The sequence below is a fragment of the Oncorhynchus nerka genome, linkage group LG4, assembly GCF_034236695.1.
Source record: "Oncorhynchus nerka isolate Pitt River linkage group LG4, Oner_Uvic_2.0, whole genome shotgun sequence".
NCBI classification, from domain to species: domain Eukaryota; kingdom Metazoa; phylum Chordata; class Actinopteri; order Salmoniformes; family Salmonidae; genus Oncorhynchus; species Oncorhynchus nerka.
In genome coordinates this window covers 96,619,576-96,645,401 of record NC_088399.1, presented here as the reverse complement: position 1 = coordinate 96,645,401, position 25,826 = coordinate 96,619,576, and the positions used below count along the sequence as shown (strand labels likewise).

The 25,826-nt window shown below is 52.3% G+C and overlaps 1 protein-coding gene across 1 annotated transcript in view; it reads right to left on the bottom strand.

Moving 5' to 3' along the window:
* trit1 (tRNA isopentenyltransferase 1) overlaps positions 1 to 25,826 on the bottom strand; it is a 105,073-nt gene that overhangs the window by 46,451 nt on the left and 32,796 nt on the right. Inside the window, exons 2-6 of the mRNA XM_065018056.1 lie at positions 16,403 to 16,543; positions 9,667 to 9,765; positions 9,266 to 9,420; positions 624 to 766; positions 218 to 329 (exon numbers count right to left, since the gene is read on the bottom strand). Coding sequence (XP_064874128.1) covers positions 218 to 329; positions 624 to 766; positions 9,266 to 9,420; positions 9,667 to 9,765; positions 16,403 to 16,543 — 650 coding nt within the window. The remainder of the gene's footprint in view (positions 1 to 217; positions 330 to 623; positions 767 to 9,265; positions 9,421 to 9,666; positions 9,766 to 16,402; positions 16,544 to 25,826) is intronic.

Sequence of the window (25,826 nt, the reverse complement as noted above, 5' to 3'; positions counted from 1 at the left end):
CACGACCCAGCGGCGACACGACCCAGCGTCATCTGACCCCGTGGCAACACGACCCAGCGTTATCTGACCCCATGGCAACACGACCCAGCGTCATCTGACCCCGTGGCAACACGACCCAGCGTCATCTGACCCCGTGGCAACACGACCCAGCGTCATCTGACCCCGTGGCAACACGACCCAGCGTCATCTGAACCCGTGGCAACACGACCACACCCACCTCTGGTCCTGAATCTTCTGCTGGTTGAATCTCAGGTGGAAATCTCTGAGCTCGTCTATCAGGCCTGTCGACAGCATCTGATCCACACGCCTGTCCAAGCGCTCATCTATGGCTAAAGACAGACAAGGGGGAGTCGGTGGTTGAAGGGTAGCTCATCCAAATTAGACACTTAAAACATATTGGTTTCCTGACCCTGTAAGCAACCCACAAGCTATGATTTTGGCCACGGTCTACAAATGCTAACTTATTAGCGTTCGTATCCAAAAACCCAATATCCCTTTAGCTTAGCATATTTTGCACTTTGGGGTCCTAGTCATCTGGACGTAACTTTACTGAGCTAAGAAAACAATATGAGACACTTTGGGGAAAAGAGAAAAGGGTGGGGGTGGGGGGCGGGGTTCCTTACCCTCCATGTCAGCATGTAACCAGAAGATACAGGGGTCTGGGTACCTCAGTGGCCCCCCCAGCACATCTCCCCCCTCCTGCCCTCTCTGCTCCTCCAACCAATGGCTGTGAGGCACGCCTGTTTCCGCATGCACCTGTAGGCTCCTAGAGGTGTCAATCAAAACAGGACACAGTGAGAGTCCCGCCCTCTTTCACAGATGAACATAAGAGGACATGGAAGTACAAATAAAATGGAGGGGGAAAAAACACAGAATTCTTGACATTAGATGTGATGGGTCGGGGCTGGGGTCTACTCTGTCAGATGATGAGATGGGTCGGGGCTGGGGTCTACTCTGTCAGATGATGAGATGGGTCGGGGCTGGTGTCTACCCTCATCAGATGATGTGATGGGTCGGGGCTGGGGTCTACCCTCATTCAGATGATGTGATGGGTCGGGGCTGGGGTCTACCCTGTCAGATGATGTGATGGGTCGGGGCTGGGGTCTACCCTCATTCAGATGATGTGATGGGTCGGGCTGGTGTCTACCCTCATTAGATGATGTGATGGGTCGGGGCTGGGGTCTACCCTCATTCAGATGATGTGATGGGTCGGGGCTGGGGTCTACTCTGTCAGATGATGTGATGGGTCGGGGCTGGGGTCTACTCTGTCAGATGATGTGATGGGTCGGGCTGGGGTCTACTCTGTCAGATGATGTGATGGGTCGGGGCTGGGGTCTACTCTGTCAGATGATGTGATGGGTCGGGGCTGGGGTCTACCCTCATTAGATGATGTGATGGGTCGGGGCTGGGGTCTACTCTGTCAGATGATGTGATGGGTCGGGGCTGGTGTCTACCCTCATTAGATGATGTGATGGGTCGGGGCTGGTGTCTACCCTCATTAGATGATGTGATGGGTCGGGGCTGGTGTCTACCCTCATTAGATGATGTGATGGGTCGGGGCTGGGGTCTACTCTGTCAGATGATGTGATGGGTCGGGGCTGGGGTCTACTCTGTCAGATGATGTGATGGGTCGGGGCTGGGGTCTACTCTGTCAGATGATGTGATGGGTCGGGGCTGGGGTCTACTCTGTCAGATGATGTGATGGGTCGGGGATGGGGTCTACTCTGTCAGATGATGTGATGGGTCGGGGCTGGGGTCTACCCTCATTAGATGATGTGATGGGTCGGGGCTGGGGTCTACTCTGTCAGATGATGTGATGGGTCGGGGCTGGGGTCTACTCTGTCAGATGATGTGATGGGTCGGGGCTGGTGTCTACCCTCATCAGATGATGTGATGGGTCGGGGCTGGGGTCTACTCTGTCAGATGATGTGATGGGTCGGGGCTGGTGTCTACCCTCATTAGATGATGTGATGGGTCGGGGCTGGGGTCTACTCTGTCAGATGATGAGATGGGTCGGGGCTGGGGTCTACTCTGTGAGATGATGAGATGGGTCGGGGCTGGTGTCTACCCTCATTAGATGATGTGATGGGTCGGGGCTGGTGTCTACCCTCATTAGATGATGTGATGGGTCGGGGCTGGGGTCTACTCTGTCAGATGATGTGATGGGTCGGGGCTGGGGTCTACCCTCATTAGATGATGTGATGGGTCGGGGCTGGGGTCTACTCTGTCAGATGATGTGATGGGTCGGGGCTGGTGTCTACCCTCATTAGATGATGTGATGGGTCGGGGCTGGGGTCTACCCTCATTAGATGATGTGATGGGTCGGGGCTGGGGTCTACCCTCATTAGATGATGTGATGGGTCGGGGCTGGGGTCTACCCTCATTAGATGATGTGATGGGTCGGGGCTGGGGACTACTCTGTCAGATGATGTGATGGGTCGGGGCTGGTGTCTATCCTCATTAGATGATGTGATGGGTCGGGGCTGGGGTCTATCATCAGATGATGTGATGGGTCGGGGCTGGGGTCTACTCTGTCAGATGGTGTGATGGGTCGGGGCTGGTGTCTATCCTCATCAGATGATGTGATGGGTCGGGGCTGGGGTCTACTCTGTCAGATGATGTGATGGGTCGGGGCTGGTGTCTACCCTCATTAGATGATGTGATGGGTCGGGGCTGGGGTCTACTCTGTCAGATGATGTGATGGGTCGGGGCTGGTGTCTACCCTCATTAGATGATGTGATGGGTCGGGGCTGGTGTCTACCCTCATTAGATGATGTGATGGGTCGGGGCTGGGGTCTACTCTGTCAGATGATGTGATGGGTGGGGCTGGTGTCTACCCTCATTAGATGATGTGATGGGTCGGGGCTGGGGTCTACTCTGTCAGATGATGTGATGGGTCGGGCTGGTGTCTACCCTCATTAGATGATGTGATGGGTCGGGGCTGGTGTCTACCCTCATTAGATGATGTGATGGGTTGGGGCTGGGGTCTACTCTGTCAGATGATGTGATGGGTCGGGGCTGGGGTCTACTCTGTCAGATGATGTGATGGGTCGGGGCTGGGGTCTACTCTGTCAGATGATGTGATGGGTCGGGGCTGGGGTCTACTCTGTCAGATGATGTGATGGGTCGGGGCTGGGGTCTACTGTCAGATGATGTGATGGGTCGGGGCTGGTGTCTACCCTCATTAGATGATGTGATGGGTCGGGGCTGGGGTCTACTCTGTCAGATGATGTGATGGGTCGGGGCTGGTGTCTACCCTCATTAGATGATGTGATGGGTCGGGGCTGGGGTCTACTCTGTCAGATGATGATGTCTATCATTCATTAGATGGGTCGGGCTGGGGTCTACTCTGTCAGATGATGTGATGGGTCGGGGCTGGTGTCTACCCTCATTAGATGATGTGATGGGTCGGGGCTGGGGACTACTCTGTCAGATGATGTGATGGGTCGGGGCTGGTGTCTATCATTCATTAGATGATGTGATGGGTCGGGCTGGGGTCTACTCTGTCAGATGATGTGATGGGTCGGGGCTGGTGTCTAACCTCATTAGATGATGTGATGGGTCGGGGCTGGGGTCTACTCTGTCAGATGATGTGATGGGTCGGGGCTGGTGTCTACTCACATTAGATGATGTGATGGGTCGGGGCTGGTGTCTACCCTCTGTCAGATGATGTGATGGGTCGGGGCTGGGGTCTACTCTGTCAGATGATGTGATGGGTCGGGGCTGGGGTCTACTCTGTCAGATGATGTGATGGGTCGGGGCTGGGGTCTACTCTGTCAGATGATGTGATGGGTCGGGGCTGGTGTCTACCCTCATTAGATGATGTGATGGGTCGGGGCTGGGGTCTACTCTGTCAGATGATGTGATGGGTCGGGGCTGGTGTCTACCCTCATTAGATGATGTGATGGGTCGGGGCTGGTGTCTACCCTCATTAGATGATGTGATGGGTCGGGGCTGGGGTCTACTCTGTCAGATGATGTGATGGGTCGGGGCTGGTGTCTACCCACATTAGATGATGTGATGGGTCGGGGCTGGGGTCTACTCTGTCAGATGATGTGATGGGTCGGGGCTGGTGTCTCTTCTCAGTTACACTTCCGGCGCCGACTGAGATGGCCGCCTCGCTTCGCGTTCCTAGGAAACTATGCAGTTTTTTGTTTTTTTACGTGTTATTTCTTACATTAGTACCCCAGGTCATCTTAGGTTTCATTACATACAGTCGAGAAGAACTACTGAATATAAGATCAGCGCCAACTCACCATCAGTACGACCAAGAATATGTTTTCCGCGACGCGGATCCGGTGTTCTGCCTTACAAACAGGACAACGGAATGGATCGCATGCAGCGACCCAAGGAAACGACTCCGAAAAAGAGGGAAACGAGGCGGTGTTCTGGTCAGACTCCGAAAAAGGGCACATCGCGCACCACTCCCCAGCATTCTTCTTGCCAATGTCCAGTCTCTTGACAACAAGGTTGACGAAATCCGAGCAAGGGTAGCATTCCAGAGGGACATCAGAGACTGCAACGTTCTCTGCTTCACAGAAACATGGCTTACTGGGAAGACGCTATCCGATGCGGTGCAGCCAATGGGTTTCTCCACGCATCGCGCCGACAGAAACAAACATCTTTCTGGTAAGAAGAGTGGCGGGGCGTATGCCTCATGACTAACGAGACATGGTGTGATGAAGGAAACATACAGGAACTCAAATCCTTCTGTTCACCTGATTTAGAATTCCTCACAATCAAATGTAGACCGCATTATCTTCCAAGAGAATTCTCCTCGATTATAATCACAGCCGTATATATCCCCCCAAGCAGACACATCGATGGCTCTGAACGAACTTTATTTAACTCTTTGCAAACTGGAAACCATTTATCCGGAGGCTGCATTCATTGTAGCTGGGGATTTTAACAAAGCTAATCTGAAAACAAGACTCCCTAAATTTTACCAGCATATCGATTGCGCAACCAGGGGTGGTAAAACCTTGGATCATTGTTACTCTAACTTCCGCGACGCATATAAGGCCCTGCCCCGCCCCCTTTCGGGAAAAGCTGACCACGACTCCATATTGCTGATCCCTGCCTACAGGCAGAAACTAAAACAAGAGGCTCCCACGCTGAGGTCTGTCCAACGCTGGTCAGACCAAGCTGACTCCACACTCCAAGACTGCTTCCATCACGTGGACTGGGACATGTTTCGTATTGCGTCAGATGGAAATATTGACGAATACGCTGATTCGGTGTGCGAGTTCATTAGAACGTGCGTCGAAGATGTCGTTCCCATAGCAACGATAAAAACATTCCCAAACCAGAAACCGTGGATTGATGGCAGCATTCGCGTGAAACTGAAAGCGCGAACCACTGCTTTTAATCAGGGCAAGGTGTCTGGTAATATGTCCGAATATAAACAATGCAGCTATTCCCTCCGCAAGGCTATTAAACAAGCTAAGCGTCAGTACAGAGACAAAGTGGAATCTCATTTCAATGGCTCAGACACAAGAGGCATGTGGCAGGGTCTACAGTCAATCACGGACTACAAGAAGAAACCCAGCCCAGTCACGGACCAGGATGTCTTGCTCCCAGGCAGACTAAATAACTTTTTGCCCGCTTTGAGGACAATACAGTGCCACTGACACGGCCTGCAACGAAAACATGCGGTCTCTCCTTCACTGCAGCCGAGGTGAGTAAGACATTTAAACGTGTTAACCCTCGCAAGGCTGCAGGCCCAGACGGCATCCCCAGCCGCGCCCTCAGAGCATGCGCAGACCAGCTGGCGGTGTGTTTACGGACATATTCAATCAATCCCTATACCAGTCTGCTGTTCCCACATGCTTCAAGAGGGCCACCATTGTTCCTGTTCCCAAGAAAGCTAAGGTAACTGAGCTAAACGACTACCGCCCGTAGCACTCACTTCCGTCATCATGAAGTGCTTTGAGAGACTAGTCAAGGACCATATCACCTCCACCCTACCTGACACCCTAGACCCACTCCAATTTGCTTACCGCCCAAATAGGTCCACAGACGATGCAATCTCAACCACACTGCACACTGCCCTAACCCACCTGGACAAGAGGAATACCTATGTGAGAATGCTGTTCATCGACTACAGCTCGGCATTCAACACCATAGTACCCTCCAAGCTCGTCATCAAGCTCGAGACCCTGGGTCTCGACCCCGCCCTGTGCAACTGGGTACTGGACTTCCTGACGGGCCGCCCCAGGTGGTGAGGGTAGGCAACAACATCTCCTCCCCGCTGATCCTCAACACGGGGGCCCCACAAGGGTGCGTTCTGAGCCCTCTCCTGTACTCCCTGTTCACCCACGACTGCGTGGCCATGCACGCCTCCAACTCAATCATCAAGTTTGCGGACGACACAACAGTGGTAGGCTTGATTACCAACAACGACGAGACGGCCTACAGGGAGGAGGTGAGGGCCCTCGGAGTGTGGTGTCAGGAAAATAACCTCACACTCAACGTCAACAAAACTAAGGAGATGATTGTGGACTTCAGGAAACAGCAGAGGAACACCCCCTATCCACATCGATGGATCAGTAGTGGAGAGGGTAGCAAGTTTTAAGTTCCTCGGCATACACATCACAGACAAACTGAATTGGTCCACTCACACTGACAGCGTCGTGAAGAAGGCGCAGCAGCGCCTCTTCAACCTCAGGAGGCTGAAGAAATTCGGCTTGTCACCAAAAGCACTCACAAACTTCTACAGATGCACAATCGAGAGCATCCTGGCGGGCTGTATCACCGCCTGGTACGGCAACTGCTCCGCCCTCAACCGTAAGGCTCTCCAGAGGGTAGTGAGGTCTGCACAACGCATCACCGGGGCAAACTACCTGCCCTCCAGGACACCTACACCACCCGATGTTACAGGAAGGCCATAAAGATCATCAAGGACATCAACCACCCGAACCACTGCCTGTTCACCCCGCTATCATCCAGAAGGCGAGGTCAGTACAGGTGCATCAAAGCTGGGACCGAGAGACTGAAAAACAGCTTCTATCTCAAGGCCATCAGACTGTTAAACAGCCACCACTAACATTGAGTGGCTGCTGCCAACACACTGTCATTGACACTGACCCAACTCCAGCCAATTTAATAATGGGAATTGATGGGAAATGATGTAAATATATCACTAGCCACTTTAAACAATGCTACCTTATATAATGTTACTTACCCTACATTATTCATCTCATATGCATACGTATATACTGTACTCTAGATCATCGACTGCATTCTTATGTCACTAGCCACTTTAACTATGCCACTTTGTTTACTTTGTCTACATACTCATCTCATATGTATATACTGTACTCGATACCATCTACTGTATGCTGCTCTGTACCATCACTCATTCATATATCCTTATGTACATATTCCTTATCCCCTTACACTGTGTATAAGACAGTAGTTTTGGAATTGTTAGTTAGATTACTTGTTGGTTATCACTGCATTGTCGGAACTAGAAGCACAAGCATTTCGCTACACTCGCATTAACATCTGCTAACCATGTGTATGTGACAAATAAAAATTTGATTTGGGTCGGGGCTGGTGTCTACCCTCATTAGATGATGTGATGGGTTGGGGCTGGGGTCTACTCTGTCAGATGATGTGATGGGTCAGGGCTGGGGTCTACCCTCATTAGATGATGTGATGGGTCGGGGCTGGGGTCTACTCTGTCAGATGATGTGATGGGTCGGGGCTGGGGTCTACTCTCTCAGATGATGTGATGGGTCGGGGCTGGTGACTACCCTCATTAGATGATGTGATGGGTCGGGGCTGGTGTCTACCCTCATTAGATGATGTGATGGGTCGGGGCTGGTGTCTACCCTCATTAGATGATGTGATGGGTCGGGGCTGGTGTCTACCCTCATTAGATGATGTGATGGGTTGGGGCTGGTGTCTACTCTGTCAGATGATGTGATGGGTCAGGGCTGGTGTCTACCCTCATCAGATGATGTGATGGGTTGGGGCTGGTGTCTACTCTCATCAGATGATGTGATGGGTTGGGGCTGGGGTCTACCCTCATCAGATGATGTGATGGGTCGGGCTGGGGTCTACTCTGTCAGATGATGTGATGGGTCGGGGCTGGGGTCTACCCTCAGATGATGTGATGGGTCGGGGCTGGGGGCTACTCTGTCAGATGATGTGATGGGTCGGGGCTGGGGTCTACCCTCATTAGATGATGTGATGGGTCGGGGCTGGTGTCTACTCTGTCAGATGATGAGATGGGTCGGGGCTGGTGTCTACTCTCATCAGATGATGTGATGGGTTGGGGCTGATGTCTAGTCTGAGTCATCAGATGATGTGATGGGTTGGGGCTGATGTCTGAGTCATCAGATGTGATGGGTTGGGGCTGATGTCTAGTCTGAGTCATCAGATGATGTGATGGGTTGGGGCTGATGTCTGAGTCATCAGATGATGTGATGGGGCAGGTGCCTACTCTGTGCCCAGAAAACTCAGCAACCTCTCAGCTCATTGACAGGATGGTGTTTTTATGACACTTACAGAGAGAGGGGTTACAGTATGTCAGAACAGCCTGTCTAGAACCTGTGAGATTGAGGGTTGGGTCGCAGGGTGCTCCTCCTCTGCTGTGTGTGTGTGTGTGTGTGTGTGTGAGACACCGTTCCTCTACTGACAGGAAATGACAGGAGGAAAGCGTTTGTGTCGGGTGAGGTTTGTCTCTTCACAGCACACAGTGCACCCAGGCATGAATAAGTGATGTGGAACTGAGTGTCAATAATATACAACCAGTTCCAGCTCACCCGGCAAACACGCAGTACCAGCCTACCCGGCTAACACGCAGTAGCAGCCCACCGGGCTAACACGCAGTACCAGCCCACCCGGCTAACACGCAGTACCAGCCTACCCGGCTAACACGCAGTACCAGCCTACCCGGCTAACACGCAGTACCAGCCTACCCGGCTAACACGCAGTACCAGCCCACCCGGCTAACACGCAGTACCAGCCCACCCGGCTAACACGCAGTACCAGCCCACCCGGCTAACACGCAGTACCAGCCCACCGGGCTAACACGCAGTACCAGCCCACCCGGCTAACACGCAGTAGCAGCCCACCCGGCTAACACTCAGTACCAGCCCACCCGGCTAACACGCAGTACCAACCTACCCGGCTAACACGCAGTACCAGCCCACCCGGCTAACACGCAGTACCAGCCCACCCGGCTAACACGCAGTACCAGCCCACCCGGCTAACATGCAGTAGCAGCCCACCCGGCTAACACGCAGTACCAGCCTACCGGGCGATCTTGCGTGTGTCGTGAGGATGTAGCATGGAGGCCATTTCAGGGTCGACCTCGGTCAGTCTCCTGTGGAGCTCAGCCCCGCCCAGTTTCTCCAGCTCCGCCTTCCTATCAAGAGACCCGCCTTTCTTTCCCTCTCCTTCATTCTCATGCTGAGAGAGAGAGAGAGAGAGAACGAGGAGAGCAAAAGAGAGAGAGAGAGAGAAAAAAGAAAGAGAAATGGAAAGAGACCGGGAGAGAGAAAAAGAGAGCGGGGGACAGAAGTAGAGAGAAGTGAAGAGAGCGAATTAGAATAAAGTGAGTTGACATTAAATTGCATCATCAGGTGCTCTTCACACATGACTGATGTAGGGGTGAGTTAGGGGTGAGTAAGGAGGGGTGAGGAGTGTGGCTCTTACCCCTTCATCCATCAGTACTCTCCACAGCAGTGATTCTATGTAGTAGTTAGTTCCTCCTACTATGACAGGTAGCTTCTCTCTGCTGTACACGTCCTCTATGTGAGCTGGTTAAGGAAACCCTGATTTACCCTAATAAATAACACACACACACTTTAAATAACAATATAATGTTTCTAAACACTTCATTAGTGTGGGATACTACCACGATAATCCTGAATGAAATCGTGAATAATGATGAGTGAAAAAAAAATGTAAACGCACAAATATCATGCCCCCCCAAGACATGCTAACCTCTCACCATAACAATAACAGGGGAGGTTAGCATTTTATATCATTCCTCCAAGACATGCTAACCTCTCACCATTACAATAACAGGGGAGGTTAGCATTTTATATCATTCCTCCAAGACATTTTCACCATTACAATAACAGGGAGGTTAGCATTTTAGATCACTAACCTCTCACCATTACAATAACAGGGAGGTTAGCATTTTTTTTCCAAGACATGCTAACCTCTCACCATTACAATAACAGGGGAGGTTAGCATTTTATATCATTCCTCCAAGACATGCTAACCTCTCACCATTACAATAACAGGGGAGGTTAGCATTTTTATATGAGTGTGTGAAGAACTGCAACGCTGCTGTTTTTTTTAATACCCAACAGTTTCCTGTGTGTATAAAGAACGGTCCACCACCCAAAGAACATCCAGCCAACGTGCCACACCTGTGGGAAGCATTGGAGTCAACATGGGCCAGCATCCCCTGTGGGAAGCATTGGAGTCAACATGGGCCAGCATCCCCTGTGGGAAGCATTGGAGTCAACATGGGCCAGCATCCCCTGTGGGAAGCATTGGAGTCAACATGGGCCAGCATCCCCTGTGGAACGCTTGGAGTCAACATGGGCCAGCATCCCCTGTGGAACGCTTGGAGTCAACATGGGCCAGCATCCCCTGTGGGAAGCATTGGAGTCAACATGGGCCAGCATCCCCTGTGGAACGCTTGGAGTCAACATGGGCCAGCATCCCCTGTGGAACGCTTGGAGTCAACATGGGCCAGCATACCCTGTGGGAAGCATTGGAGTCGACATGGGCCAGCATCCCCTGTGGGAAGCATTGGAGTCGACATGGGCCAGCATCCCCTGTGGGAAGCATTGGAGTCGACATGGGCCAGCATCCCCTGTGGGAAGCATTGGAGTCGACATGGGCCAGCATCCCCTGTGGAACGCTTGGGGTCGACATGGGCCAGCATCCCCTGTGGGAAGCATTGGAGTCGACATGGGCCAGCATCCCCTGTGGAACGCTTGGAGTCGACATGGGCCAGCATCCCCTGTGGAAGCATTGGAGTCGACATGGGCCAGCATCCCCTGTGGAAGCATTGGAGTCGACATGGGCCAGCATCCCCTGTGGAACGCTTGGAGTCGACATGGGCCAGCATCCCCTGTGGGAAGCATTGGAGTCGACATGGGCCAGCATCCCCTGTGGAACGCTTGGAGTCAACATGGGCCAGCATCCCCTGTGGGAAGCATTGGAGTCGACATGGGCCAGCATCCCCTGTGGGAAGCATTGGAGTCAACATGGGCCAGCATCCCCTGTGGAACGCTTGACACCTTGTAGAGCCCCGACAAATTGAGGCAGTTCTAACAGATCTTAAAACTGCATTGTTAGGGCCTCCCAAGTGGCGCAGTGGTCTAAAGCATTGCATCGCAGGGCTAGCTGTGCCACTAGAGACTTTGGGTTTGAGTCCAGGCTCTTTCGTAGCCGGGCCACGACCGGGATGACTCATGGGGCGGAGCACAATTGGCCCAGCGTCGTCCGGGATAGGGGAGGGTTTGGCAGGCAGGGATGTCCTTGTCCCATCATGCAGGAGTTCCAATGATGAGAATAGACTAATATACCTCTCTCCGAGTCCATACAGGAGTTCCAATGATGAGAATAGACTCCATACGGGAGTTCCAATGATGAGAATAGACTCCATACAGGAGTTCCAATGATGAGAATAGTCAGTTCCAATGATGAGAATAGACTCCATACAGGAGTTCCAATGATGAGAATAGACTTACAGGAGTTCCAAGTTAGACTCCATACAGGAGTTCCAATGATGAGAATAGACTCCATACAGGAGTTCCAATGATGAGAATAGACTCCATACAGGAGTTCCAATGATGAGAATAGACTCCATACAGGAGTTCCAATGATGAGAATAGACTCCATACAGGAGTTCCAATGATGAGAATAGACTCCATACAGGAGTTCCAATGATGAGAATAGACCAATCGGATATCACAAAATTTAGGAGACAACCAACAATGCAGTTATTTATTTAAAGGCTTGTTGTGTTTCACTCTAAGGTTGTATGTTACGAATAAAATGGGATTATGAAGGCAAACGTGTGTTTGGGGGCGTATATGACCTACATATATTGATTTCCAAAGTATACAAGGCAAGTGATCAGAGAGCTGATGATAGGCTCATAGGAAGTCCCTCCCCTCTCTCTCTCTCTCTCTAGGGATAATTAGATATCTTGTCTGAGCAGTTAAGGCCCATCAGCTATCACTCCCCTCCCCCTCGCACAGACACACACACAGTCACCACTCTGAACTCCGTAAGGAGCGAGAGAGAGATGGTGAGAAGAGGATATAAGGGAGGGAGAATAATGAGCCTGTGGGAGAGAAAGAGACAGAGATGCAGAGAGACAGAGAGAGATGCAGAGAGAGAGATGCAGAGAGACAGAGAGAGAGAGATGCAGAGAGACAGATTTTATTTTATTTATTTATTTTTATTTCACCTTTATTTAACCAGGTAGGCTAGTTGAGAACAAGTTCTCATTTGCAACTGCGACCTGGCCAAGATAAAGCATAGCAGTGTGAACAGACAACACAGAGTTACACATGGAGTAAACAATTAACAAGTCAATAACACAGTAGAAAAAAATGGGCAGTCTATATACAATGTGTGCAAAAGGCATGAGGAGGTAGGCGAATAATACAATTTTGCAGATTAACACTGGGGTGATAAATGATCAGATGGTCATGTACAGGTAGAGATATTGGTGTGCAAAAGAGCAGAAAAGTAAATAAATAAATAAAAAAAACAGTATAAAAACAGTATGGGAATGAGGTAGGTGAAAATGGGTGGGCTATTTACCAATAGATTATGTACAGCTGCAGCGATCGGTTAGCTGCTCGGATAGCTGATGTTTGAAGTTGGTGAGGGAGATAAAAGTCTCCAACTTCAGCGATTTTTGCAGTTCGTTCCAGTCACAGGCAGCAGAGTACTGGAACGAAAGGCGGCCAAATGAGGTGTTGGCTTTAGGGATGATCAGTGAGATACACCTGCTGGAGCGTGTGCTACGGATGGGTGGTGCCATCGTGACCAGTGAACTGAGATAAGGCGGAGCTTTACCTAGCATGGACTTGTAGATGACCTGGAGCCAGTGGGTCTGGCGACGAATATGCGAGGGCCAGCCGACTAGAGCATACAAGTCGCAGTGGTGGGTGGTATAAGGTGCTTTGGTGACAAAACAGATGGCACTATGATAGACTGCATCCAGTTTGCTGAGTAGAGTGTTGGAAGCCATTTTGTAGATGACATCGCCGAAATCGAGGATCGGTAGGATAGTCAGTTTTACAAGGGTAAGCTTGGCGGCGTGAGTGAAGGAGGCTTTGTTGCGGAATAGAAAGCCGACTCTTGATTTGATTTTCGATTGGAGATGTTTGATGTGAGTCTGGAAGGAGAGTTTGCAGTCTAGCCAGACACCTAGGTACTTATAGATGTCCACATATTCAAGGTCGGAACCATCCAGGGTGGTGATGCTAGTCGGGCATGCGGGTGCAGGCAGCGATCGGTTGAAAAGCATGCATTTGGTTTTACTCGCGTTTAAGAGCAGTTGGAGACAGATGCAGAGAGACAGATGCAGAGAGACAGATGCAGAGAGACAGATGCAGAGAGACAGATGCAGAGAGAGATGCAGAGAGACAGAGAGATGCAGAGAGACAGAGAGACGCAGAGAGAGAGCAGAGAGACAGAGAGACGCAGAGAGAGAGACGCAGACAGAGAGAGACGCAGAGAGAGAGACGCAGAGAGAGAGACGCAGAGAGAGAGAGAGAGAGAGACGGAGAGAGAGAGACGCAGAGAGAGACGCAGAGAGAGAGACGCAGCAGAGAGAGACGCAGAGAGAGAGACGCAGAGAGAGAGAGACGCAGAGAGAGACGCAGAGAGAGACGCAGAGAGAGAGACGCAGAGAGAGAGACGCAGAGAGAGCGACGCAGAGAGAGAGACGCAGAGAGAGACGCAGAGAGAGACGCAAAGAGAGACGCAGAGAGAGATGCAAAGAGACAGAGAGAGATGCAAAGAGACAGAGAGAGATGCAAAGAGACAGAGAGAGATGCAAAGAGACAGAGGGACGCAGAGAGGGACGCAGAGAGGGACGCAGAGAGACGCAGAGAGAGAGACGCAGAGAGAGAGAGAGAGAGACGCAGAGAGAGAGACGCAGAGAGAGACGCAGAGAGAGAGACGCAGAGAGAGAGACGCAGAGAGAGACGCAGAGAGACGCAGAGAGAGACGCAGAGAGAGACGCAGAGACAGAGACGCAGAGAGACAGAGACGCAGAGAGACAGAGACGCAGAGAGACAGAGACGCAGAGAGACAGAGACGCAGAGAGACAGAGAGACAGAGACGCAGAGACGCAGAGAGACAGAGATGCAGAGATGCAGAGACAGAGAGAGAGACAGACAGAGACAGACAGAGACAGACAGAGACAGACAGAGACAGACAGAGACAGACAGACAGAGATACAGAGACAGAGAGACAGAGAGACAGAGATACAGAGATACAGAGATACAGAGATGCAGAAAGAGACACTGTGTCTGTATGTGTGATGTTTACTGTTAATTTTTATTGTTTATTTCACTTTATATATTATCTACTTCACTTTCTTTGGCAATGTTAACACATGTTTCCCATGCCAATAAAGCACTTGAATTGAATTGAATTGACAGAGAGAGAGAGAGACACAGATAGAGAGAGAGAGACACAGAGAGAGAGAGAGAGAGAGAGAGACACAGAGAGAGAGAGAGAGACACACAGAGAGAGAGACACAGAGAGAGAGACACAGAGAGACACAGAGAAAGACGCAGAGAGAGAGAGAGACACAGAGAAAGACAGAGAGAGAGAGAGAGAGAGACAGACAGAGAGAGACAGAGAGAGAGAGACGCAGAGAGACACAGAGAGAGACGCAGAGAGACACAGAGAGAGAGAGAGAGAGACACAGAGAGAGAGAGACGCAGACAGAGAGAGACACAGAGAGAGAGAGACGCAGAGAGACACAGAGAGAGAGAGACGCAGAGAGACACAGAGAGACACAGAGAGACACAGAGAGACGCAGAGAGACGCAGAGAGACGCAGAGAGACGCAGAGAGACACAGAGAGACACAGAGAGACACAGAGAGACACAGAGAGACACAGAGAGAGAGATGCTATGTTAGCAGCATGTTTAATGGAGAGAGAATGGACCGGTCATGATACTATGTTATTCTCCTCTCAGTCTCCTCATCTCTCTCTCCATTCCTCTACACTTCCTCACTCTTCCATTCCATCATACTAAACATCCAACTTTCTCTCTACATCCCCTTTAACTACCTCTCTCTCCCCCCCTCCGTCCGTCTCTCCCCCGTCTCCCCGTCTCCCCTCCCGTCTCCGTCCGTCTCCCCCCCCCTGTCCGTCTCCCCGTCCGTCCGTCTCCCCCCGTCCGTCCGTCTCCCCCCGTCCGTCCGTCTCTCCCCCTCCCGTCCGTCTCTCCCCCTCCCGTCCGTCTCTCCATCCTGTGTGTTTTAACTATTTAACTGTACTAGAATGCTTAAAAAGCCACTAAAATGTGAAATATTGGTTATCGGTATCGTTTAGCTTGCTGTTGCTAACTCATTTGTCCTGGGATATAAACATTGGGTTGCTATTTTACCTGAAATGCACAAGGTCCTCTAGTCTGACAATAATCCACCGGGAGGGACGGAGGAGGGAGGGGGAGGGAGACGGACGGGGGAGGAGGGAGGGACGGGGACGGGAGGAGGGAGGGACGGACGGACGGAGGAGGAGGGGGTGACGGGGAGGGGAGGGAGGGAGGGACGGGGACGGGGGAGGGGAGGGAGGAGGGAGGGACGGGGACGGGGGAGGAGGAGGGAGGGACGGGGACGGGAGGAGGGGGAGGGGCGAGGGACAGGGAGGAGGGAGGGACGGATGGAGGGACGGGGACGGGAGGAGGAGGGACGGGGGGGGGAGGAGGGAGGGACGGGACGGGAGGGACGGGACGGGGACGGGAGGAGGGAGGGACGGGGGACGGGAGGGACGGACGGGGACGGGGGAGGGGAGGGGAGGGAGGAGGAGGGACGGACGGAGGGACGGGGACGGGAGGAGGGAGGGACGGACGGACGGAGGGACGGGACGGAGGGAGGGAGGGACGGACGGGGCCAACTGGACTGGAGTGTGGACCTCAGTTCATCTTCCAATCACCCACGTGGGTATGTGCTCCTAAAAACCAATGAGATTGGAGAGGCGGGACTTGCAGCGCGTCAAGCGCCACAAATACAACCAAGTTCTATTTTAGTGCCTGGCTACACAGACCCTAGGTTAAACCAGGTCAGACCAGGTCTCGGTTAGGGTTTAACCAGGGACAAGCTTAGTTCTCACCCTCTTTGACGTCCCCATGTCTCACCCATACAGGAAGTACATTCATAAAGGATATGAGAGCTAGGGCCTTGTTCCTGAAGTCTACCACAGTGTAGCTGCTGACCAAGGGATCCACGAAGCTCATCATGTGATGACTGCACTGGGCACGCTCCTCAGCCGTCACCTTATTGGTTATGATGTCCAGCCCACGATACACCTGAGGAAGAGAGAGAGAGAACCAATCAGATGTCAAGATCGACAAGGCAGAGAAGTTGTCCATGAAATGTGCTTCAGAGACCAATCGAACTGCAATTAACGCAAAACAACGTAGAGTGAGAAACAGTAGCCAATAACAGAACAGCCACTGAGCTAAGCAGACCCACGGACACTACCAGCGTTGGGTATTAGAATGTGACAACTGAGTGTCAACGTCTCGGGGGAGTCTCTCTAACCGGAATGCTAAGATGCTCCTAAATGGTCTCATGTACTGTAGTCTCTCTTCAGGCTCCCTACACATTCATGTCCTGTAGTCTCTCTCTTCAGGCTCCCTACACATTCATGTCCTGTAGTCTCTCTTCAGGCTCCCTACACATTCATGTCCTGTAGTCTCTTTTCAGGCTCCCTACACATTCATGTCCTGTAGTCTCTCTCTTCAGGCTCCCTACACATTCATGTCCTGTAGTCTCTTTTCAGGCTCCCTACACATTCATGTCCTGTAGTCTCTTCTTCAGGCTCCCTACACATTCATGTCTCCTTCAGGCTCCCTACACATTCAGTCCTGTAGTCTCTTTTCAGGCTCCCTACACATTCATGTCCTGTAGTCTCTCTCTTCAGGCTCCCTACACATTCATGTCCTGTAGTCTCTCTTCAGGCTCCCTACACATTCATGTCCTGTAGTCTCTCTCTTCAGGCTACCTACACATTCATGTACTGCAGTCTCTTCGGGCTACCTACATTTAGCCTAAATTTAGTGAGGGGGCGGGGGGCATTGACATTACAGAAGGCGGGGGGCATTGACATTACAGAAGGCAGGGGGGCGGGGGCATTGACATTACAGAAGGCAGGGGCGGGGGGCATTGACATTACAGAAGGCAGGGGGCATTGACATTACAGAAGGCAGGGGGCGGGGGGCATTGACATTACAGAAGGCAGGGGGGGCGGGGGGCATTGACATTACAGAAGGCAGGGGGGCGGGGGGGCACACCATCAGTAATGAGAACATAACGCTCCCTAAAATTACCAGACAGTGTACCACTTCCTCTCTCACACACACACACACACAAAGTGAAGGAACGATCAACGTGTTCTCCTAGTTGTCAGTGCGTTTACCCATCTCCCTCTGTGCCCGTCAGCGTAACAGGAAACACGGTACGCTGGGGGCTGCTCCTTTAAAACATACGTGGTGTCAAACTCATTCCACGTTTTTTTTACTTTCAATTAAGACCTAGATAAGCAGGTGAGGCAAGTCCCTTACTAATTAGTGACCTCATCAACCAGGTAAAAGGGAGGAGTGAAAACAAGCAGACAGGATCCTCCGTGGAGTTGGACTCGTGTACTGAGGAATGTTCCACGGATCTAAGAAAGCAGACAGGATCCTCCGTGGAGTTGGACTCGTGTACTGAGGAATGTTCCACGGATCTAAGAAAGCAGACAGGATCCTCCGTGGAGTTGGACTCGTGTACTGAGGAATGTTCCACGGATCTAAGAAAGCAGACAGGATCCTCCGTGGAGTTGGACTCGTGTACTGAGGAATGTTCCACGGATCTAAGAAAGCAGACAGGATCCTCCGTGGAGTTGGACTCGTGTACTGAGGAATGTTCCACGGATCTAAGAAAGCAGACAGGATCCTCCGTGGAGTTGGACTCGTGTACTGAGGAATGTTCCACGGATCTAAGAAAGCAGACAGGATCCTCCGTGGAGTTGGACTCGTGTACTGAGGAATGTTCCACGGATCAAGAAAGCAGACAGGAAAGCAGACAGGATCCTCCGTGGAGTTGGACTCGTGTTCTGAGGAATGTTCCACGGATCTAAGAAAGCAGACAGGATCCTCCGTGGAGTTGGACTCGTGTTCTGAGGAATGTTCCACGGATCTAAGAAAGCAGACAGGATCCTCCGTGGAGTTGGACTCGTGTACTGAGGAATGTTCCACGGATCTAAGAAAGCAGACAGGATCCTCCGTGGAGTTGGACTCGTGTACTGAGGAATGTTCCACGGATCTAAGAAAGCAGACAGGATCCTCCGTGGAGTTGGACTCGTGTTCTGAGGAATGTTCCACGGATCTAAGAGGATATGAATATCAGAAATGAAGAGATAATATGGCTGAACAGATAGATAAAAAGGAGACAGACATTAACGAAAAGGCTAATCGAAACTCTAATTAGTACAAAAAGGATTGGAACTGACGGTGCTTAATCTGTGCTTGGCAGGGTAATCATCACACCCTGCTAGGAGATGAGACATTGGAGAGAAAGCAGTGGAGAAGGACCTCGGCGTTACTCTGGACCCTGATCTCTCTTTTGACGAACATATCAAGACTGTTTCAAGGACAGCTTTTTTCCATCTATGTAACATTGCAAAAATCAGAAACATTTTTTGTCCAAAAATGTGGCAGAAAAATGTATCCATGCTTTTGTCACTTCTAGGTTAGACTACTGCAATGCTCTACTTTCCGGCTACCCGGATAAAGCACTAAATAAACTTCAGTTAGTGCTAAATACGGCTGCTAGAATCCTGACTAGAACCAAAAAATTGTATCATATTACACCAGTGCTAGCCTCTCTACACTGGCTTCCTGTCAAGGCAAGGGCTGATTTCAAGGTTTTACTGCTAACCTACAAAGCATTACATGGGCTTGCTCCTACCTATCTCTCTGATTTGGTCCTGCCGTACATACCTACACGTACGCTACGGTCACAAGACGCAGGCCTCCTAATTGTCCCTAGAATTTCTAAGCAAACAGCTGGAGGCAGGGCTTTCTCCTATAGAGCTAAATTTTTATGGAACGGTCTGCCTACCCATGTCAGAGACGCAAACTCGGTCTCAACCTTTAAGTCTTTACTGAAGACTCATCTCTTCAGTGGGTCATATGATTGAGTGTAGTCTGGCCCAGGAGTGGGAAGGTGAACGGAAAGGCTCTGGAGCAATGAACCACCCTTGCTGTCTCTGCCTGGCCGGTTCCCCTCTTTCCACTGGGATTCTCTGCCTCTAACCCAATTACATGGGCAGAGTCACTGGTTTACTGGTGCTCTTCCATGCCGTCCCTAGGAGGGGTGCGTCACCTGAGTGGGTTGATTCACTGATGTGATCTTCCTGTCTGGGTTGGCTCCCCCCCTTGGGTTGTGCCGTGGCGGAGATCTTTGTGGGCTATACTCGGCCTTGTCTCAGGATGGTAAGTTGGTGGTTGAAGATATCCCTCTTGTGGTGTGGGGGCTGTGCTTTGGCAAAGTGGGTGGGGTTATATCCTTCCTGTTTGGCCCTGTCCGGGGGTGTCCTCGGATGGGGCCACAGTGTCTCCTGACCCCTCCTGTCTCAGCCTCCAGTATTTATGCTGCAGTAGTTTATGTGTCGGGGGGCTGGGGTCAGTTTGTTATATCTGGAGTACTTCTCCTGTCCTATCCGATGTCCTGTGTGAATTTAAGTATGCTCTCTCTAATTCTCTTTCTTTCTCTCTGGGAGGACCTGAGCCCTAGGACCATGCCTCAGGACTACCTGACATGATGACTCCTTGCTGTCCCCAGTCCACCTGGCCGTGCTGCTGCTCCAGTTTCAGCTGTTCTGCCTGTGATTATTATTATTTGACCATGCTGGTCATTTATGAACATTTGAACATCTTGGCCATATTCTGTTATAATGTCCACCCGGCACAGCCAGAAGAGGACTGGCCACCCCTCATAGCCTGGTTCCTCTCTAGAGAGGAGAGGAGACACGAGAGAGGAGAGGAGACACGAGAGAGGAGAGGAGACACGAGAGAGGAGAGGAGACACGAGAGAGGAGAGGAGACAGAAGTGTCAGACAGGGAACAGAGAAGAGGAGTGAGACAGGAGGAGACAGAAGAGGAGAGAAAAGAATGCAGGAAGTGGAGACCGAGGACACGAGAATCAAACGGAAAGCGAAAAGGAGTGGGTGAATAGTAGTGGAGACAGATGAGGAGACATGACAGGGGAGTGGATAGAGAGGAGACAGAGGAGTGGAGACAGATGAGGAGACAGAGGAGAGACAGTAGACATGACAGGGGAGTGGATAGAGAGGAGACAGAGGAGTGGAGACAGATGAGGAGACAGGAGAGACAGTAGACATGACAGGGGAGTGGATAGAGAGGAGACAGAGGAGTGGAGACAGATGAGGAGACAGGAGAGACAGTAGACATGACAGGGGAGTAGATAGAGAGGAGACAGAAGAGGAGTGGAGACCGGGCGAGAGGGAGGGCGAGTGTCAGGGTAATGTGGCTCTAATTCGGAGTCGCGATCCTCAACGGCTCCCTGATTGAGAGGGGTTTGGTCCTCAAAGCAGGGAGAGCACACACACACACACACACAGCTCGAGCTATTCAAAAGAGCTCGTACCAGCCTCCTCCAGACACGCGCCAACCCTCTCACTCTTTGGGCACATTCATCTTCTCTCTCTCCATTCCTCCCCCTCGACTGTTTCTCTCCCCTCCCTCCCTCCCCTCCTCCGACTGTTTCTCTCCCCTCCCTCCCTCCATTCCTCCCCTCCTCCGACTGTTTCTCTCCCCTCCCTCCCTCCCTCCATTCCTCCCCCGACTGTTTCTCTCCCCTCCCTCCCTCCCTCCATTCCTCCCCCGACTGTTTCTCTCCCCTCCCCCTCCCTCCAACTCATCCGACTGTTTCTCTCCCCTCCCTCCATTCATCTCTTCCTCCTCAACTGTTTCTCTCCCCTCCCTCCCTCCATTCCTCCCCTCCTCCGACTGTTTCTCTCCCCTCCCTCCCTCCATTCCTCCCCTCCTCCGACTGTTTCTCTCCCCTCCCTCCCTCCATTCCCCCGACTGTTTCTCTCCCCTCCCCCCCTCCCTCCCTCCCTCCCTCCATTCCTCCCCGACTGTTTCTCTCCCCTCCCTCCCTCCCTCCCTCCATTTCCTCCCCGACTGTTTCTCTCCCCTCCCTCCCTCCAACTCATCCGACTGTTTCTCTCCCCTCCCTCCATTCATCTCTTCCTCCTCAACTGTTTCTCTCCCCTCCCTCCCTCCATTCCTCCCCTCCTCCGACTGTTTCTCTCCCCTCCCTCCCTCCATTCCCCCGACTGTTTCTCTCCCCCCCTCCCTCCCTCCCTCCCTCCATTCCTCCCCCGACTGTTTCTCTCCCCTCCCTCCCTCCCTCCCTCCATTCCTCCCCGACTGTTTCTCTCCCCTCCCTCCCTCCCTCCATTCCTCCCCGACTGTTTCTCTCCCCTCCCTCCCTCCAACTCATCCGACTGTTTCTCTCCCCTCCCTCCATTCATCTCTTCCTCCTCAACTGTTTCTCTCCCCTCCCTCCCTCCATTCCTCCCCTCCTCCGACTGTTTCTCTCCCCTCCCTCCCTCCATTCCTCCCCTCCGACTGTTTCTCTCCCCTCCCTCCCTCCCTCCCTCCATTCCTCCCCTCCTCCGACTGTTTCTCTCCCCCTCCCTCCATTCCTCCCCTCCTCCGACTGTTTCTCTCCCCTCCCTCCCTCCATTCCTCCCCTCCTCCGACTGTTTCTCTCCCCTCCCTCCCTCTCCCTCTCCCTCCCTCCATTCCTCCCCTCCTCCTCCTCCTCCCCTCCGACTGTTTCTCCCTCCCCTCCCTCCCTCCATTCCCCCGACTGTTTCTCTCCCCCCCTCCCTCCCTCCCTCCCTCCATTCCTCCCGACTGTTTCTCTCCCCCTCCCTCCCTCCCTCCATTCCTCCCGACTGTTTCTCTCCCCTCCCTCCCTCCAACTCATCCGACTGTTTCTTCTCTCCCTCCCTCCCTCCATTCATCTCTTCCTCCTCAACTGTTTCTCTCCCCTCCCTCCCTCCATTCCTCCCCTCCTCCGACTGTTTTCTCTCCCTCCCTCCCTCCATTCCTCCCCTCCGACTGTTTCTCTCCCCTCCCTCCCTCCCTCCCTCCATTCCTCCCCTCCTCCGACTGTTTCTCTCCCCCTCCCCCTCCATTCCTCCACTCCTCCGACTGTTTCTCTCCCCTCCCTCCCTCCATTCCTCCCCTCCTCCGACTGTTTCTCTCCCCTCCCTCCCTCCATTCCTCCCCTCCACTCCTCTCCGACTGTTTCTCTCCCCTCCATTCCTCCCCTCCTCCCCGACTTTTTCTCTCCACTCCTTCCCATCTCTCCGGCCAGTCTACTGTATCCATCACAGGTTAGCTTTTCTCGTCATGAATCTTGTTCTGGAGGCAGCTCTGCAGAGTGATTACGGAGAAGTAATTTATAGATCGGCCGGTAAGGTTGCTCTGGAGCGGCTAGATGATGTTCTTTACCATTCAGCCATCAGATTTTCCACCAATGCTCCTTATAGGACACATCACTGCACCCCATACTGTTTTTAAAATTTTATTTCACCTTTATTTAACCAGGTATATAACCCTAAACCTTTATTTACCAGGTAGGCCAGTTGAGAACAAGTTCTCATTTACAACTGCGACCTGGCCAAGATAAAGCATAGCAGTGTGACAAAAACCAGAGTTACAAATGGGATAAACAAACGTAGTCAATAACAATAGAAAATGTCTATATACAGTGTGTGCAAATGTAGTAAGATTAGGGAGGTAAGGCAATAAATAGGCCATAGAGGCAAAATAATTACAATTTAGCAATTAGACACTGGAGTGATAGATGTGCAGAAGATGAATGTGCAAGTAGAGATACTGGGGGTGCAAAGGAGCCAAAAAATAAATAACAATATGGGGATGAGGTAGTTGGGTGGGCTATTTACAGATGGGCTCTTTACAGATGGGCTGTGTACAAGTACAGTGATCGGTAAGCTGCTCTGACATCTGATGCTTAAAGTTATAGAGGGAGATATAAGACTCCAGCTTCAGTGATTTCTGCAATTCGTTCCAGTCATTGGCAGCAGAGAACTGAAACGAAAGCCGGAGATGGTCACCGTCTACAGAACATGCAAATAAAATAATAAAATCGCTGCAAAAGAGAGGGTCAACACTTCAAAGCTCTCGAGTCATCTTCGTCGCCACCACCCAACTACTTCATAGCGAATGCAAGGCAAGTTAACTTTTAGCTCAATTGCATGATGTGTGGGGACTTCAGAATGGGGGAAAAAAATGTCATGGTTTGTCTGTCTGACTTGTTTGTCAATAATGTAAAACTGAAGCTTTCCGTGTTACCTTGTAACAACACAACACGTTGATCTGCTGTTGTACTGGGTCGTGTGTCTACAGACTCTATTCACCCAGTACACACAATGTTCTGCTGTTGTACTGTGTCTACAGACTCTATTCACCCAGTACACACGATGTCCTGCTGTTGTACAGGGTCGTGTGTCTACAGACTCTATTCACCCAGTACACACGATGTTCTGCTGTTGTACTGTGTCTACAGACTCCATTCACCCAGTACACACAATGTTCTGCTGTTGTACTGTGTCTACAGACTCTATTCACCCAGTACACACAATGTTCTGCTGTTGTACTGTGTCTACAGACTCTATTCACCCAGTACACACGATGTCCTGCTGTTGTACAGGGTCGTGTGTCTACAGACTCTATTCACCCAGTACACACGTTAACACCTGATGTAGTTTAGTCACCCAACCATCATATTCTGTTCTTTTAAAATCCAGCAGTCGGAACTCTTTTACAACCAAGTCGACAACTGGAGAAACACCAGACCCCCCCCACCATATACCCCCCCCACACACCATATACCCCCCCCACACACACCAGACCCCCCCCCCCCCACCATATACCCCCCACCATATACCCCCCCCCACACCCCATATACCCCCCACCATAGACCCCCCACCATATACCCCCCCACCATATACCCCCCCCCACACATATACCCCCCACCATATACCCCCCACACACACCATATACCCCCCCACCATATACCCCCCACACACCATAGACCCCCACCATAGACCCCCCACCATAGAGCCCCCCCATAGACCCCACACACACCATAGACCCCACACACACCATAGACTCCCCCCACACACACCATAGATCCCCCCACACACCATAGACCGACCCCCCACACCATAGACCGACCCCCCACACCATAGACCGACCCCCCCACACCATAGACCCCCCACACCATAGACACCCCCACACCATAGACTCCCCCCCACACCATAGACTCCCCCCCCCACACACCATAGACTCCCCCCCCACACCATAGACTCACCCCCCACACCATAGACTCACCCCCCACACCATAGACTCCCCCTCCCCACACCATAGACTCCCCCTCCCACACACCATAGACCCCCCCCCACACCATAGACTCCCCCTCCCACACACCATAGACTCCCCCTCCCACACACCATAGACCCCCCACACCATAGACTCACCCCCCACACCATAGACTCCCCCCCCACCATAGACTCCCCCTCCCCACACCATAGACCCCCCACACCATAGACTCACCCCCCACACCATAGACTCACCCCCCACACACCATAGACCCCCCACACACTAAAGACCGACCCCCCACACCATAGACCCCCCACACCATAGACCCCCCACACACCATAGACTCCCCCCCACACACCATAGACTCCCCCCCCCATAGACTCCCCCTCCCACACACCATAGACTCCCCCCTCCCACACACCATAGACTCCCCCCCCCACACCATAGACTCCCCCCTCCCACACACCATAGACCCCCCCACACCATAGACTCACCCCCCACACCATAGACTCACCCCCCACACACCATAGACTCCCCCCCCCCACACCCCCTCCCACACACCTTAGACTCCCCACACACCATAGACCCCCCACACACCAGACTCCCCCACACCAGACTCCCCACACACCATAGACCCCCCACACCAGACTCCCCACACACCAGACTCCCCCCACACCAGACTCCCCCACACCATAGACTCCCCCCACACACCCCCCCCCCACACACCATAGACTCCCCAACACACCATAGACCCCCCACACCAGACTCCCCACACACCAGACTCCCCCACACCAGACTCCCCACACACCAGACTCCCCCACACCATAGACCCCCCCACACCAGACTCCCCCACACACCATAGACCCCCCCCACACCATAGACCCCCCACACCATAGACTCCCCACACCATACACCCCCCACACACCATAGACTCACCCCAACACCATAGACCCCCCCACCATAGACAACCCCCACACCATAGACCCCCCCCCCCCTCCCACCACACCATAGACCCCCCCACACCATAGACCCCCCCCCCCACCACACCATAGACCCCCACCACACCATAGACCCCCACCACACCATAGACCCCCTACACACTCCGGGACCAATCTGGGACCTGTTCATGTTCGTGTTTGTTGCGTTTTCTGTGATTTTCAGA